The 17,957-nt window shown below is 40.2% G+C and overlaps 1 protein-coding gene across 1 annotated transcript in view; it reads left to right on the top strand.

The window, feature by feature from the left end:
- Window positions 1-17,957, top strand: part of myo3b (myosin IIIB) — a 55,196-nt gene that overhangs the window by 2,307 nt on the left and 34,932 nt on the right. Inside the window, exons 3-18 of the mRNA XM_068572458.1 lie at window positions 422-526; window positions 798-897; window positions 1,531-1,607; window positions 2,234-2,379; window positions 8,029-8,094; window positions 10,578-10,733; window positions 12,969-13,053; window positions 13,147-13,263; window positions 14,246-14,350; window positions 14,540-14,623; window positions 14,747-14,949; window positions 15,026-15,124; window positions 15,229-15,343; window positions 15,433-15,559; window positions 16,052-16,289; window positions 17,067-17,202. Of these exons, the coding sequence (XP_068428559.1) occupies window positions 422-526; window positions 798-897; window positions 1,531-1,607; window positions 2,234-2,379; window positions 8,029-8,094; window positions 10,578-10,733; window positions 12,969-13,053; window positions 13,147-13,263; window positions 14,246-14,350; window positions 14,540-14,623; window positions 14,747-14,949; window positions 15,026-15,124; window positions 15,229-15,343; window positions 15,433-15,559; window positions 16,052-16,289; window positions 17,067-17,202 (1,959 nt within the window). The remainder of the gene's footprint in view (window positions 1-421; window positions 527-797; window positions 898-1,530; window positions 1,608-2,233; window positions 2,380-8,028; window positions 8,095-10,577; window positions 10,734-12,968; window positions 13,054-13,146; window positions 13,264-14,245; window positions 14,351-14,539; window positions 14,624-14,746; window positions 14,950-15,025; window positions 15,125-15,228; window positions 15,344-15,432; window positions 15,560-16,051; window positions 16,290-17,066; window positions 17,203-17,957) is intronic.

Raw genomic sequence — 17,957 nt, 5'->3', positions numbered from 1 at the left:
ACAAAAAAAATATTTTTTTTTGTCAAAAGCAAGATATCGATGTAGTATATGGCTTGAAAGGAGATCCCTAGCCAATGTATGTGGATGTAAATTATCGATATATTTAAAAAATCAGCTTAGCTCAACGGTGAAACTGCTTCACCACCTAATAGACATCCCTTTACTTGTTTATGACAACTCCTTCGCAAAACTATTTAGATTTTGGTTGCTTATTTGAAACAGCGTAATACATTAGTCGTTATACAACAGGCTACAGTTTGTCACAGCACCCCACCTCCATGAATGTTGATGCTATCATGCTGCCATGTGATTCTGCATCGCTTCCTCTGACTGGTGTGTGTGGGCTCACTCTCTCCATGAATCCTAATCGAGGGTGTTGAGTGATGTACGAGTAACCAGAGTTTCTCTGTCTCCCTCCCAGCTGTGCAACGGCGGCTCCGTCACAGAACTCATCAAAGGCCTGCTCATGCGAGGCCAGAGTCTGCAGGAGCCTGTTATCGCACACATCTTATGCAGTGCCCTCTTGGTAAGGTGGCCATCTGCAAAGCTGCTAATGTTACAGAGGAGATAGCAGGCAAACATGCAGAAAGCGTGCTGAGGATTTATTTTCAGAAGGGGAAGTGTGGAAGTCGGTAATGAATGTCCCACTCTGAACAGATGTGGCACTTATTTTACATACTTTGTTCTGCATAACCTTTAGATGCATCATATTCAAATTTATACTAATGACAAATGACGAATAATGGGATAGTGATTCACTCTGAGCACCTTGTGTTTTCTGTCCTCTAACTTAAAAGGGTCTCCAGCATTTGCACAACAACCGAATTATCCATCGTGACGTCAAAGGGAACAACATTCTCCTGACAACTGAGGGAGGAGTCAAACTGGTTGACTTTGGTAATGGTCTTTGAAAGAGGCAATTTAGTCAATTCAGGTTCTGCTGGAAAGAGAAAAATCCATCAAGGTCTGAAAAATGTCTCTCAGCTTTAAGCGCTGAAGTGCATTGTCAGATAAATGAAGTGTTTTTGGTGTTTGACTGATCCATGTGAATGGTCAGCAGCACATCTCTGCAACGCTGGGAAGTCAAACACAAGCACAGGATGAATCATTTTATGTGCTGTACACTTTAGTCCAGTGCTCACTATAACGTCTTTTTATTTCATGGACCGTATCCTTAACCTCAGGCTATTATTGCTCATTTAAATTGCATTATTTGATCCTTTGCATATTAAAAGGAAGCTGTTATGGTAAATGACTTTGAGTCACCCCTAGGCATGTTTATGTCCTTTGTGTCATGGAGATGAAGTGGACTCCTGCTGATAAAAATCTGTCCTACATAATTTGAAATGATTATAGCCCATTATTATTACCGCTTGGCAGGCTGCCACACTAAATTATATGCCAGGATTTATTGATTCATTCAAACATTTAGTCATTAATTGTATTTTATTTTGAGCAAATTCATACAAACAAACATACCAATCTTGATTATTATGAGAAGTATTATTATTTTTTTCATTGTTCTTTTAGGTGTTTCAGCTCAACTGACCAGTGCACGATTGCGGAGGAACACATCAGTCGGGACTCCGTTTTGGATGGCTCCAGAGGTCAGAGTCTGTCCGCTTCAGTTCACACACACATGTTTTATGCCTAATTGAACATTTTAAATGTGCAAAATCTCTTATACGTGCCCCAAAGAGAGGGAGAGAGGCTCAGTTATTTCTGTGCGACTCCCCTGTGTCATTGTGTATTCCTCTCCATGGGTGCAGCGCTTGAGGTTGCCTCAAGGTTAATAGCTGGGAGTCTGTGGCCCCTCGGCTTACTCTTTAGCAGAAATGAGGTGCAGTGATTGGGCTGTGAGGGAGGGACCTCAGGGGCAATTAGAATAAACTCAGCTGTAAAATGTAGTGTCAGTTATAATTATTGACTGTGGAAAAGAGGGGCTCATACCACGGGCAACTGAACTGACCTACCTTTTAGTATTTAAATAGTCCATAAAAATAGATATTTGTACCTCTGCCAGGTTTTAGGCTGTAAGATAGTGCCATGATAACGAAGTTATATTCAGCTTTATGATCCGTTTGGACATTATTTTCTTTAACTTATTACTTAATATCTCTAGGGTGATATTGATAGTGCTTTATTTCAAGAATTTGAGGGGGAAACGCTTTTAAGGACTCCTTAACAGTTTAAATGAGTTGTTCAGATGGTCACAGTTGTGTTTCATTGCCAGGTCATAGCCTGTGAACAGCAGTATGACTACTCGTATGATGCCCGCTGTGATGTGTGGTCGCTCGGCATTACAGCCATCGAGCTGGCAGATGGAGATCCCCCGCTGGCTGAGATGCATCCAGTTAAAGCCCTCTTCAAGATCCCACGGTGAGTCCACTAGAGGGCGCTCCTACCACACAACAGGAGGCTGCACAGACAAGGACACTCAGACAGCTTTCTATTATGACAGGAGGACAATGGCAAACTGAATTTGACAGTAGAGGTGATGAAAAGAATACGTGACTTTCTTGACAATTGAAAATGAGGAGTTAAACCGCTTATTTCTGGTTTTGAGCCATGTTTCTTGTTGCCATTGTCTTATCTGAAAGGAAGCATCTGCTGAATAATCAGTGTTTAAAATCTTCATCATCAACAAAATGTTGTAGTGTTTGGCCTTAAAATTAATGCAGTGATTCAATCTGTAAAAATATTCACTGCTGGAGACAGTGTGTGTCTGATGATCATTTGAGAGCTTAGTGGCTACACGCGGTTGACCTTTTGTTATCAGCACAATCGCGCAATTATCTCTCAGTTAGGTAGAGATATGCCCTTCTGATTGCAATTTGCATTGGTGATTAGCTCCATTCACATTGAGATGAGGCTGTCACCTCCTCCCCGTCACAATGTTATCTCCTCCCTGCCAAGCCAGAAGAGGAACATGGAAGGTTTGTGTGGCAGAAATTCTGGAGCCAACGCAGCATTTCTTCAGCACCAAATTCAACCAGAATTTAAGATAGTTACAAAAGTAAGGACGGCTTGGAAAAATGGATGCTTCTAATTCAGAGTCAGGCTTTTCTCTGATATTCACCTTATAACGCGTCACCTTTTCAGTGGAGTAGACGTAGCTTTAGGGGTTGTTTGTTAAGAAAAAGAGCTACGTGGAACAGGATAAGTGGTTTCTGTCAAATAGCAGCCATAATCAGAGGGGGCATATGCATTTCCATTGTCAATGTCCATTCCTATTTCATTACTGCAGATCTCTTAGACTCTTTGGCTCTGGGGATAACAAAGATGTTAATAGAATTGGACGTATATCTTGAATTGACGTTTCTCCGTCTCGGTTCCAATCAAAATATATATTTTGCCCTTTTGGTATGATTTGGGACCTTAAAGGCTTGGTGGTTGTGGTATGAATCACAGCGAATGTGTTGAACCATGAAATGATTCTGTTAACATGTCATTTATCTCAAATATATTTTCCCATCATTGCTGCTCGGCAGACAAAATCACAAGGAAACGTGGTGTAAATGATGACTCCTGTATGAATTACTTCCTAAATAGGGAATTGCGTTTCACCTTTGGGCTTTTAGCGGCGGTGAGAGTGATTCACGATGATATCAGAATGATTCATCTTTCCAGGTTTTGATCATTGCAGTTTTTTTTCTTCTCTATTTAAGACGCCATAAACCCTTACCAATGTGGCATTTTCTGAAGTATTGTCCTTGGATAGTACATGCTTTATGAAACAATGCAGGCACTTAAACATGCAATAAGTATGTTCATCATTCTCATATTTTAACGTGACTTTAAAGGGTTCACTGTCATGTCATTCATCTTGTATGTATCATCCACCTTTTCATTCCTCCTCTCTGAAACAAATTTAGATAGTAAACGAGAGTCAAAGAAATATACAAGATATACGATTACGAGGATATTTCATGTACAAGGCAAATTCATCCTAGTGAAATTCCTGTTGTACATTTTCTTATACGTTCAAGTCATGGTACTACTTCTCCATGATGCTGTTTGTTCATCCTTCTTTTCTTTCTTTTTCTGAAAAACAAAAACAATGCATGCTTTCGCTGGACAGGTATTTTTGTCAAGCTGAATATTTCCTGATGGGGCCAAATAAACACTGAGTGTAATCATCACTTTGACTACAGGGGCCAGCAGCAGATAGCCATCATGTCACAGTTTGGTTTTGCTCGGGGAAACCGGCACAGGTGGAAGTGCTTGTACCCCAGCAGGCTGTAAAGGATACAAGGAGCTATGATATCTGTCAGATGGGACGCTGATGAGCTCCATGAATTAGGGTCACCTTGGTGCGTCGTCTGTTTGTGCTACTGAAATATCTGATATTTGATGAGCCGTGACATATGGCAGATACGTGCATTTGTTTGAATCTCAGGTCGATCATTACTCAATTTTGTTGTAGTGTCAGTTGTTTTAATTTAAGTTGAATCCAAGGCTCTCGTGAACTTGCCCTTTGTTATGATATAAAGTAATTGAGTGTGTTACAGTGCATATGACAGACATGTGATGTCCGCGGTGACCATGAATGAACGTAACGGAGCATGGCAGAGAGTAAAGTTATAAAATCATGAAATAAAAAATTAATTACAGACAGATACTCAAAGATCGTCTGTGATATTTAATGTACAAGAAGGTTAATTGCTTAAGCAGGTTGTCTCTTTGCTGTGCATGCCTCGAGTGTCTGTGTAAAGTCAAACCAAAGTGTGTGTAAAATGTGTTGTAAAGGTCAGAGGCAATTGGCAACGACGTCCAAGGTTGTGTTTATTCGGCCAGATCCCTGTAGATATTAACCACATATTTAACAGTACATGTATCTGTCTGAGTGGAGACCGGAATGAACGAGATAGAAGACAGTAGTAAATGATGGCCTGTCGGAGGCAACAAAGGGTAATCAAACGATGAGACTCAAGGAGAGAAATCCACACCAGCGTGCTGGTAAGAGACAGCTCTAATGGAAAAAAGAGTTAAAATCTGTGCAGCTGAACAGCCATGCGTGAGGAATATCAGTGCGGTTTCTTGGGTTTCTGACAATAAAATATTTTCAAAGAGGTGAAAAATCAAGTCTAGGGTGAACTAAAGGCATGTCTTGCCTGTGTGTTGAATTATATGTTCAATTCAAGCATTGAACTAAGTCGCAAATGTGTTTGCATTTTACTTGACATGTATTTTTTTAATCCTCTCCTGGCAAAACTATTATTCATCAACCATACAGGACAATACTCTGAGTCCACAGCCAGCAGCTTGTTGGTTTAGGTCAATATGTTAGCATACTAACATGCGCACAATGACAAGTCGAACAGGCTGATGTTTGGGATGTGTATCGTTTCCTCTGTTCACTATTTTAGTTAAGAGTGTTGGTTGATTTTATTTTGTGTTCGGGTTGACCCTCCATCCATTCCTGTGAATGCAAAATCTCAGGAACGCCTGGAGAGACCTTCTTCAAATTTGTCACAAACATCTGCATGAATTCAAAGATGAACCAATTAGAATTATGTGGTCAAAGGTCAAGGTCAATGTGACCGCTCAAACACGTTTTGGGCCATATTTCAATAATTCATATGCTAAATTGGACAATTCCACAGAAATATCTGATCAAATTTTGAAGTGAAGACATTTTGGATAGACATTTTGTTTTTAGATATTTTAGTCAGGATCAAAGATTTTTTTTGGTGGTGGACCGACCCACTGACAATGCCAACCTATAGAGCAGTGCCACTAGCGGGACTAAACATTTCAGATTAGTGTGCATTTGCTTTGCATGTATTTTTGGATCTCTTCTCTGAGAGCCCTTGGCACCAAAAATGTCCCTTAACAACAATGAAGCAATTCTCAATGATAAGCATTGATAACTTGTCGGCTTTTCAGTCACACAAGAATGTCAGAAATAATGTTAATGTGCAAAGTGTGGGAAGCCTGCCAGGGTTTCTTTCAACATAATGCTTCATGTGATTTGATTTACTATTTCCATTCTATGTGTAAAAGTTTGTATGAAGTTTGAATAGAGTGGCATAACATCACCTTATTGTCAGTGTTCCCATTATCAGACCCTGATGCAGTCTTGACCCCTAAGAGAGATCATTGACTGGTTGGATGGTTTTACAATCATGACTAGAGGCTCTAAAATCTCTGTTTTTGATGATGTTATTTTACTGCTCTGTGTGATGTCCAGGACTGCGGCATTTGGGAATGTGGCCACAAAAGACATGATAAATGTAGTAGTAGCTCTGCGTGATCATGCATATATGCGCAAAGAAGTGCTGCTGCTCTGGCTGCAATGATGGATGAGAGGAAATTTTAAGCAGGTGGTCCATTCGCTGAATAAGTCTTTATTTTAGAGCCTAGTAGTCATTCTCTGTTCAGTCTAAATAAATGCATGTGTTTCTTCTTTCACACCAATTCTCTCTTTTTTGCTGAAAACTAGCCAACAACCAAATACATGAATATTTCACCGGTTATTATTTATCTCGAGTGCCGTTTTGTTTGTAAGATTTGAAGTACGTCACTGCCCACCACCAATAAGGTGATGCAAGGTCACTTTAAGATATATTTACAACATATTTATATGTTTCTAACCTGCATTACATCTCAACATTGTTACCTGGTTTTGGTAATTTAATCATCTTCATGTTGTCTGACATAGAGGACTTAGGAGACTGTGGAGATCTGAAAAAGAAAGATATTGTATTTTTTTTTTTATATCCCAATACTGATTCAAAACCTTTATTGGGTTTGTTTCATGTGAGCTGCATGGACAGATGTTCAGTGAGCACTGACAATATTGAATAAAGCGTCATGTATTTTATATGGGAAATGGGGGAATTATAAATTCTGCATATGAAATATTCAAATATTACATTGGCCTGATTTTTGTCTTGCTTCATGGCTTAGTTACAGCCGTCAAGTGCTGTTGACACCTCTGTGATTTTGCCTCAATCCATTCTGAGTAATGTCTGACAGTACAAGCTCTGCCTGGACCTAGATTTGAATAAGCCATTTGTGTTTACAATATGAGCCAGCAGTCTCACAAATACAGAAAGAAATAAATGCCTGAATTTGCTAAGCACAATGAGCACACTTGACAGTGTTATCAGTAGTGTGCTGCTATATTGACTTTCTAATGTATAAGCAGTATGGTACAACATCAAGGCGAGAACGTGTCTGCAGGCTCATATTAGAGGTTGCATTGAAGCAGTCAGTTACTGGCTTTGATCTGCACTTTGGAAAGGATTGCCTGTCTGAATCCTTATCAAAGACTTGACTAACTTAGTGCTGCGGAAAAATGACAGATTTTGTACCCCAACATCCTCTCCTCTCTTTCAAAAAAACGAAGATGTTAAGTATGTTGTCATTTAACGTGTAGCTGCATCTACCTCTGGTTCGAATGTGATAAACAAAATTCATGCTTTTTTTTTCTTCTTCTTTTCCTTTCCACGCTTGAGATTTCATTTCCTAGCTGTCTGTCAGCCTCGTGGAACAACACGTGTGAACTAATTAGTCCAGTTAATAAATGTCTCCACCAGGTCTGCCACTGTTTGCCTGACAGTGACAAAAGGCTCAGCCTCCAGCTGTCAGACTCGCAGCTCCCTGTGAAGATGACTGTACTCAGGCCGGTCCAGCCTTGGATCCTCATACAGACCTGCCTCCTGTCATCTTGCACACTTCAAAAGTGTTAGCCTCATTATAGATGGCCTCCATAAATGCTGCTGACAGAGGTATAACTAGCTCCCATAACTTTTGGCTCCCAATGGCAGATGCTTGCTGCCAGACAGTGGAGGAGCTGTTATCATTTGTCACTTTTTCTGTGGCTGCCACAGACCTGGACCCCGACCAGCTTGTCCTCGGACCAAAAACTCTCACAGGAGTCTGGCGGTCACACTCTGCCTGCCAGCGATCATTTGTCAGCTAACTCAGGAGACTAACTCAAAGTCTTTAGTTTTCAGAGATGATCATGATGAAATTTAAATGTCAGCTCAGTTGACTTTTGTGTGTGTGATTTTGTTTCAGAAACCCTTCCCCTACAATACGAAATCCAGAGCAGTGGTGCAGAAGTTTTTGTCATTTCATCGGCCAGTAAGTGTGATCTTACTTTAACCTTTCAAACTTTGTTCTCAGTTATTTGAAAAAAATCAAAGGGCAGTGAAAGTACACAGCAACACACAGCTGAACACTATTCTGAGGAATGTTTATTCATTTAACCAAAATATATCTTGAAATTATAAAATTCAGACCTTGTTTGACTAATAAATATTGATATGGATGTGTTTGGTGCAGAGGCGGAGTAGCGTGGGATGGTTTAGGTCTTCATTTGTATTTACAGCATAGTGTACAATCTTTCTACAAACTGTGTTCCAGCAGTTCATTTTAGTTGATGGTTGACCACCTGTAAATGAAACTTGATTGAAAGGATATTTTACCTGAAATTGTAAGAAATTGACATTTTGAACTGTAAATGTCACTGGAAAATGAATAATTGTCAATAATAACCATAAACCGCATACAAAGGTATATTAAATATGAAATAAGACAGGTTAACATCAAATGTACATGAAAGCAGCCTGTAAATCATTTGACATATCCATTTATTGATAAATCTGTTGCAAGACATTCAAATCTATGACAGTAATGTTGAACACTTGCTGTTGATGGTGAATATAATACTGACGATGATACACATTCATTTTATTGAGCTGCTACTTTTGAAAATAGCATAAACCAATTTAAAAAATAAATGTCTGTGTGGCATTAGTCCAGAATGAAATGATAACACAATGAAATACTTTTTTAAAAATGAGCAACTAAACATTAGCGTTAATACATTGTCAGCAGGTGGGAATGTGCATGTAAACATGGAGGGAATTGAAATTGATATTTTATAGCCATATTATATCAACCCTCTTATCCTTCTGTTCATTGACTTTCATTTGTGTAAATCTGCTGCAGAGGAAACAAACTAATTCACCTGAGTTATCAGTTCTATCTGCGGCCCAGATACCTTATCATTTCCTCCTCAGTGCAAAGCTAATAATGTCAAGGGTAGCTGGTAAATGGGTGCTCGGAATATATACAACCTTAATATCCAGCGTGCAAAGCAGAGGTGTGTGAGGCTGACCCATAATACGAAAATAAAATTCAATTTGTGTGGAGAACTATTCGTATGGGCATGATTTCCAGCTAACATTTATGTTGGAGGTTTGCATTGAAATGCTTGAAAAAAAAGTAATTGAAAAAACAAACCGACCTTTTGTTATGTGTTTCTTGAATATTGACTGGTCAGGACCCAATCCAGGCATATTACCCCTTAAACCAGTCAACACACTGTAGGGATATCAGTTATTTGCAGTGTAATAGTCGTTTTCACAAGAGCGTAATTGCACTGGTTTTAATTTTTGGATTGTAACTCTGTAATCTGTCGTAATGGATTGTGTGATATCATATCAGAAATAATCTCCCTGCACAAAGCCCCGCAGAGCTTAATCTGCGGGGGGCTGGACAATGTTATCAACCTTTGCAGGCTGTTTGTGAAGCCTTTTCAGCCTGGTCACCCCTGTGTGTGTGTGTGTTTGTGTGTGCGTGCGCGTGGGTGTGTGCCTGTGTGGAGGGAACTGAGGTGGTGGGGGGTATTCAGCGATAATAAATCCATCACCAGCGTCTGTCTCTGGCTTGTGCAGCCAGAGAGCTGACTTCTGTGACAAAGTGGCCTGCCGTTCAGTATCCCGGCAGCACAGCCCGGCTAATAGCAGCAACCTCTGCTTAATGTCCTGACGCTAATGAATTCATGGAATTAACTTTCAGAGCTGAACAAACTGATAAAAGAAACAGAATTCCAGTTTAGATTAGGTAGCGGGAATTAGATTGGTGTTTTTCTCCTATCTCGCCTCTGTCTGCAATAGTTGGAGCTGTCGTGCTTTTCGCGCACGCACACACACACACACACACACACACACACACACGCACACACACTCAGAGTCTTTGGCAGAACGAATAATCGAACAGTACAAATGTGCACTGTTGATGGATACATCGTTGAGTACAGGTGGACAATTCAAGTATTTCATAGTTTTTGTTTCATAATATATCAAATTGCCAAAAAGGAAAGGCAGTGTTCCCCCGGGTGTGTGTGTGTCAATATTTTGCAACCATTTATATCAGCAGCTATCTGATGCAGAATTGTGGCCATGGGCCAGTATCATAAAGTGACATCACCTAAGGGCAAACACTGCACATCGCAGATAGGACTTACTGCTGTGCCACAGCCAGGCTTGTTTGGACTCAGGGGCCATGGTGATAGAGACCATGTGGTACTCGGACAGAAAACGACAGATTAGTGACCCCAGACATAAAAACACAAGGAGCTCTCTGCTGGGTGTGAGTGTCTGTCTGAACTGATCTTAGCAAACCAGCTTCCTGCAATGTTCAGGTGATCGCACAGTTTATCCTCAGCTGTTTACTTCCCTCTGATTTGAAGATTTAAAAACATAAAAAGATAGATCATGTTGGAGGCTTTGTCTGTCTGAACGTGCTCAAAGCCCCTCCTTTATTTTTGTGATTGCAAGGTGTCTGATAAAAGATTTTGAAGCACGTCCGTCTGTGACCCACCTCCTGGAGCATCCCTTCATCAAGCAGGCCCACGGCAAGGATATGGCACTACGGCAGCAGCTATCTGCTCTCATCCAGGAGCAGCACGAACTTGGCTGCATAACCCGGACAAAGTAAGTCCCTTGATTTTATATTCTAAACTTGCAGAAGAAATAACACACTGCTCTGACAGAGCTGGTCGCTTCAGTTGTGTGCTGTCATTAAGGTAATTTGTTGCAGCTCATGGGCACTGACTGAGTGGAGATATACTTTCTGTCCAGTAGGGGGCAGGGTCTCATCTTCTTACACTCAGAAATGAGGATGAGCCCCAGTAATGGACAATACAGTGTCTGATTAAAGAGAAGTTAGGGGAGTGTGACTAATTCAGAGGGAGTTAGTGCTGACTAACCTTAGATTAATAAACGCCATTTAGACCAGTCCATGTAGCAACCGTTTGATGGGTCCTTTGCACAAAGCACTTTCGGGTGATTATACCAATCATGAAGTAAATATTCATTTCAAGATTGATTTACTTCAGAAAATAAGTGACTTTTAAACTATACTGCCTTCTTTTTGCTTGGTTTTGAATTACACAGTGAGATATATTTTCTTTGCAGATTTAAAATGGCAGCTACTGTACGAGTTCCTCGAGAAATAGATGTATAGATGCAACGATATGAAGGGATAGAGCGTGATTTTATGAGCTTTTGTCCTGAAAATGTGTGACGATGAATAGTTCACCCAGACACCGTCAGGGCAGCAAATGACAGAGCAGAAGTCTCCTGTTATTTACTGGAGGAATACTGACTTTGGCACTGCTTAATCTTCATTATAAAGGAGTTTGCTGAACCTACCCTTGACTGAGAGTCTTGATGTTGTGCCAGCTCTGTTTACTCCCGAGAGTGTGCAGAGTCGGTGCCTGAGCCTGATCCCGAATTCCTGTCCACAGTGAAAGTGGATAATGGGATTAGGAGCTTGTAGGGCGAGAACTGGGCTCGCCTAGTTTAGTCTCTCATGCCACAGATCAGCTCACAATGACTCCAGATAAGAATAAAGACATAGAGAACTTAAAAGTAGCTGCCGTAGGTGGAATAGTGTGATTTACTTCAAAGCAGGAGTGAGGTAGAGGCTGGAGGTCTCTAGTCCCTCTCCAAAGGGACCCGATGACAAGTCTTCACTTGAGAGGGACCACATATCGAGCATGAGACTTTATTTCTGTGCCGTTGAATTTATTCAGAATACAAAGGCAAAGGAGGAAACAATTCCTAACCTGAAGCCTGAATATTTTTATTCATGGTTTGATTGATTATTCATTATAATAGAATATGGATACATTTAAGGAGATATTTCATTGTTTTGAAGATTGAGAAGTAGAAGTTTTTTTCCACCTTTTATTCAAGGGCAAGGCTGCAAGCCTTTGGTTAAACTCTGTATGTAGTTATTGGTTGTTGTTTTATTTTCACCAATCCAACAAACGATCTGTCATTTTTTAAATAAGCATTACTCAAAAATGTGTAAATGAGGTCTGGGGTCCTGAAAATGTTTTATTTGTCAGTTATGCTTCCTTTTGTGACGCTTCAGTGGCTTTTAGCTTACATAAGCTCATTGAGAGATTTTATTGGTGATACAAATGTTTTCTAGCAACAATTGCACAAATGGCTGATCCCTATATTGGTGCAATGAGATGAAGTAAACTAGCTAACAAGGTAATAATTACTGCATTTAAACACAAACTGATAGACTTACAATCAGCTGGTGCAACCCAGTCCTGTTGGGTTTTGACATGTGTGTGGGATTGAATTGAAGCAATGTTCAACTTGATGACACTCAGTGCAGTTGGGATGCTCACTGGTGTGGTTTTGACAACAACAGAGACGATACATCAGACATTGTCTACACTGACAGTATATGTTGTTAGGATTAAATTAGTGTTTGTTTGGTAGTTTTCTTTGGATTTTAAGACAAGAATATCACTAACTATATCCTAGAAATGCCTCATTCACTACACACTGCGTGTATAATGCATATGTACACACACATATAGACGGACAAAGCAGTCGGCACTCACAGACACAGCTCTCTTTCACACACTCTCTGGTGTCCCCTGAGGTTTTCCACAGCCCCTTGGCAGCTGGCTCTGTGCTGACCTCTGCCCACTGGGGCTCATTGGAGAGTGATAGGTCAAAACACAGATGAAGTGCAATCACAGCTTGTGATAATGGGAGATGTGTCCCCCGGGAGAGCTTTAAGGGCTTCAAACAAACCGTGGAAGTGACTGAGTCTCGCATCCAGCAGTCAACCTACTGTTTCTCCTTTGGTGGTCACTTTACAGCTTTCTGAGGCATTATCGTGTCCTTGGCTTCATACAGGCACGAGCGGATCAATACTCGTAAAACCCTCATAATAGAGAGCTGCCCCGATGATGACCTGGTAAACTTGGAATTCTTAGATGAGGTAAGGTTGAATATGTTTATCTCATGTTGTATTGATCAGTCCAAGGCATTATGTTCTTGATGCTGTGTGCGTTTTCATTTTTATTTCCTATAGGAGACAATAATCAGCCATCTCCAGAAGAGATACGATGAGCTGCAGGTGTACACTTATGTTGGCGACATCCTCATTGCACTCAATCCTTTCCAGAATCTCAGCATCTACTCTCCTCAGGTTGGTTATGGACCAGTTACACCAAAGTTCCCGGTGGTTTGCGAGTCAAAGCAATGAATGATTTCTCATGAGTCATGCTACTGGTCCTGTCCTAGTGGATATATATATATATATATTCTCATTATTATGTTTCAGGGCTTTTAAAAAAAAGCCTGTAAATGAATCAGTATTTATTAAAATACCTGATAAAAAATAAATTAATGACAGTACTGATCTGATGTTAAAATACCACACAAAAGTATACTTGCAGCATGTGTCTTCAGACATCGATCTATCTGTAGGATAGATGATCAAAACATTTTCTACAAACCTTCATGGTCTCCAGAGGATACATTTAGTTGACTTTAGTGATCCCCTTTAGGAAAACAGTGGCAGGTCCTGAGTCTATTACGTCCAATGCAAGAAATGAACGTTAGCACAGATTATGACGATTTTTTGGCCTGATAGTCACCAAAGTAAATATTGGGCCTGTTTTTTCACAAGCTACATATCGTCTAAACATTTTGACACTAAAGCTGCATGTTTCAGACGGACACATTTAGAGCAAATTAACTTTGTTAGCGGCCTTTTTCGGTCTATTAAACAGAGATCTGGCAATCTCACGTTTGCGAACGCCCTTGCTAGCACATTTTTGTAATGCTAAATAGGTCTTTTAGCTGAGTAAATATTTTAGCAAAAGAAAATATACATGAGGTGAACACATCATGACCACGCCTTAGGAGACAGGAAGTGCATACCATTTTAAGCCACCGGTGTTGCCTGAAATCTTTGTCATCTTTGTCCAGTGTCTTTGTCATTGTGAGCATGCTAGCATGCCGACGTTAGTATTCAGCCAAAAACACCACTATGTTTAACCACAGTGTGAGCATGGCTGTGGACTATGGCTGATTCATGCAAATATCAAAAACAGGCGAACAATGTTTTGTAGAAATATTGAAAAATGAAAATAAGGTGCCTTGTGTATTAATGTGCTTTTTCTTAGTTTTCTAAACTCTACCATGGTGTGAAGCGGGCTGACAACCCTCCACACATCTTTGCTACGGCAGATGCAGCCTACCGAGGCATGGTGACGTTCTGCAAAGACCAGGTACTCTACAGAAAAATAAGTTGATCAGTGAAGACTTGGATTGTAAAAAAATGTTTTTAAATGTTTGGGAAGGATGTAGCCACTTTGAAAGTGTCTGTCAAGTGGTGAAGTCTTTTGCCATGTTTAAATAATATAAATATTCCTTTACTAATGTTATAATCACAGCATGTTTGTTTCCTTTTGTTGTAGTGTATCATAATCAGTGGGGAGAGCGGTGCCGGGAAAACAGAGAGCGCTCATTTGATTGTCCAACATCTTACCTTCTTGGGAAAGGTATAGTAGCAGTGTGGCCATCTTTTCTTGGACTTATATACTTGTGCTGAATGCTGCACAAATCTCAACATATTAGTTGTATGATAATTATTATAGTTCAAAGAAGCATGTTGCTGCTCTTAGGCAAACAATCGGACGCTGCGAGAGAAGATCTTGCAGGTGAACCCCCTTGTAGAGGCCTTTGGAAACGCCTGCACAGCCATAAACGACAATTCCAGCCGCTTCGGCAAATACCTGGAGATGAAGTTCACACCCACTGGAGCAGTTATCGGGGCCAAGATATCCGAGTACCTGCTGGAGAAGTCGAGGGTCATCAAACAGGCGATGTATGTGCTGCTCAGGCTTGGGCTGACTGGAGATCCCTTTGTCACACTTCTAACTGCTCTGTTTGTTCCCTTTCAGGGGGGAGAAGAACTTCCACATATTCTATTACATATATGCTGGGCTTTACCACCAAGACAAGCTGAAGACTTACCGGCTGCCAAACGGAACACCTCCCAGGTGAGCCCAGCAGTTTGACTTTGACGTGTTCATAGTAATCCTGCCATCTTTCCCTTCTCATCATGTCGAAGCATCAATATTGATAGTTAAATGTGCATCTGCAGGTATATTGACAGCCAGCACTGCAAAGTAATGCAAGATATTGTCTCCAGCAAACTGTACACGGAGCAGTTTGACGCAATTCAGGAGTGCTTCAGAAATATCGGCTTTACTGAAGAGGTACTTTAATACTGTATCAAATGTATAGTAATTGGTCGCAGATCAATTAAATGCTAGAATGTTTGTCTTTTTTTCTCTTTCTTGTTTAGGAGGTCAACTCTGTGTACAGAATTCTCTCAGCTGTTTTAAACACCGGCAATATTGAATTTGCTTCCATCACATCCCAACACCAGACTGATAAGAGCGAAGTGCCTAATTCAGAGTCCTTAGAGAATGGTGAGATACAGAATATCATCCAATGTGTGAAGTGATGCTTTGTAAAATTATTTTAGCCAAAGAAAGAGAAGTAAAATTCCCTAGTCCTCTGCAGGGAAGACTTCAGTTGTTTTTAAAGAATTAAACCCTTCTAAGAAATGTGATGCTTTTTTATGTTGTGGTATGATTTATGTTTTGTGTTGACAGTTATTGTGTGACACGCATTGTTTCTCTAAGGTAACATTACATTGGATGTCATATAAACCTTTGTGGACATTTTTATGTGCATTCCACATAAAAACAATAAATCCATCACATCTTGTTACCCAGAAAACAGCGGTCAGTTCCCTGTAAGCAGTTTAAATAATGCTACATTCAAAGCTTAGAACCCCTTTCAATTTACATTAAAAAAAAAAGTAGCTCAGACATCAACAATGAGAGATGGCTGCTAATGATAAAGGCTGATGAGCTCTTGGTTATCAAACTGATTCACGCTCTTGTCTTTTCTCTCAGCTGCTTCTCTCCTCTGCATCGGCCCTGAGGAGCTCCAGGAGGCGCTGACCTCTCAGTGTGTGGTCACCAGGGGCGAGACTATTATCCGCACCAACACCGTGGACAAAGCCGCCGACGTCCGAGACGCCATGTCCAAGGCCTTGTACGGACGCCTCTTCAGCTGGATAGTCAACCGCATCAACACCCTGCTGCAGCCCGACATGAATATCTGGTCAGTGTCGGCTGGTGATAAAGATCGGTGTGGACGTTTTTTGTAAATCTCTCTTCTTCGATAATCTTGAGCGATCGCACAGAGTTTCTGCGAAGCTCTGATGACCTTTATGGAAGTCTGTAGAGGTAGATGCAAACATGCAGAGGAGAATATCAATGGCCCAGAACAAGACAAGCAAAAGGAGAGCAAAAACAGTTTTAATAAATTTTTGATACAGAGTTGCGTGCAGAGAAAATAATGTTCAGATGATTAAAAAGACTTCAGAGAGACTGCAAAGAGGCTTTTCATTGATCCAAAAGAATTCCTTCATAAATATGAGCGTCTCCTGTCAAGGAGTCGTCTCTCAGAGATGTACAAATGCCAGAGCATTCCAGTCATCTTTGCCGTTTCCTTATTGCCATTAATAACCCTCGAGCACAGGCTAAAGGTGACCTCTACATACAGCGAAATGACTGACCATGAAAAGTAGCAGCTTGAAGCACTGAATATGAAATGCTGGGTGTTTAGTTTTCATTCTGTGCTGTAGAAACAAGTTTTGTTTGTGACAATATTTAAGATGACGAGAGGTTAAATCAATAGAGACTGAAATAAAACCTTTTAAAAAGTTCTGACTTTTTAAGAGCCAACGTTTAGGATTTCTCATCAGACTGCTAGGCCGTCCAGACAGACTCTGTTTTTTGGGTTGAACTCTGATTATCATTAAAGTTTTATCAATCAATATGCCTGCTGGGGATTAGCTTGTTCCGTAACATAGAAGAATAAGTTTGTTTGTCCCCTTTTCCTCCTTTGAAGTGCTGCTGAGAGTGGCATGAATGTGGGAATCCTGGACATCTTTGGATTTGAAAACTTCAAGAAGAATTCGTTTGAGCAATTGTGCATCAACATCGCGAACGAGCAGATTCAGTTCTACTTCAACCAGCACATATTTGCTCTTGAACAGGTGAGTTTGACATACAGGCAGGTTATTGATATAGTATGGATATGCATATTCAACATGCTTATAAATGTCATGTAGTGTGCTTGAAATTAATGCATCCACATAACACTCACAACAATAACACTGTATGTATACATTTCTACCTTCAAAACACTTACAGTCATTTTAATATTATTTGTGTTTATCACATCCATCAGGGCAGAAAGGCTCTCAATGTGAACATTTTGCTTTTAGCCAGGCTGTGTAAAGGAGTGTTCATACCGTTACACACCACCAAATTACACTCTTAATTGATTTAATGAAATTGTTTACCTGAAGTGCTATACGTTTTTATTTTCCTTGATGGAAATGAATAGAAGAATAAATCAAGAACCATTTTGCAATAATGCGTTTATTTCTGTTTTTACTTTGCAACAGTGCTTCTAACTAGAAAAAAAACTATGTAGGGAAAGGCAATTGTATTCATTGCAATACTAAGTACTTACAGCTATATATTTATATTCACACAGCAACACATGTATCGAAGAAAACACAAACTATAATACAAATAAGGTAATTTATTGAGGCAGGATTTTGTACAAATGTTATCATACACTCAGCTCATTTATTTATATTTCAAGTCTTCTCTAGGACCAGAACTTGAAGCGACAATCAGCATTTACAGATTAATTACAGCAGTGATCATTGGAAATAAGGTCTTTGAGTCCGTGGAAAAGTTCCTCTTTCAAAAACAAGTGCAAGCTGCCCTGATGAAGAGC

Source organism: Clinocottus analis, unplaced genomic scaffold, assembly GCF_023055335.1.
Source record: "Clinocottus analis isolate CAN_PGR_092001 unplaced genomic scaffold, fCliAna1.0.p SCAF_12, whole genome shotgun sequence".
Taxonomy (NCBI): Eukaryota; Metazoa; Chordata; class Actinopteri; order Perciformes; family Cottidae; genus Clinocottus; species Clinocottus analis.
The sequence above is the reverse complement of the archived record's forward strand: the minus strand, read 5'-3'. Positions and strand labels throughout refer to the sequence as shown.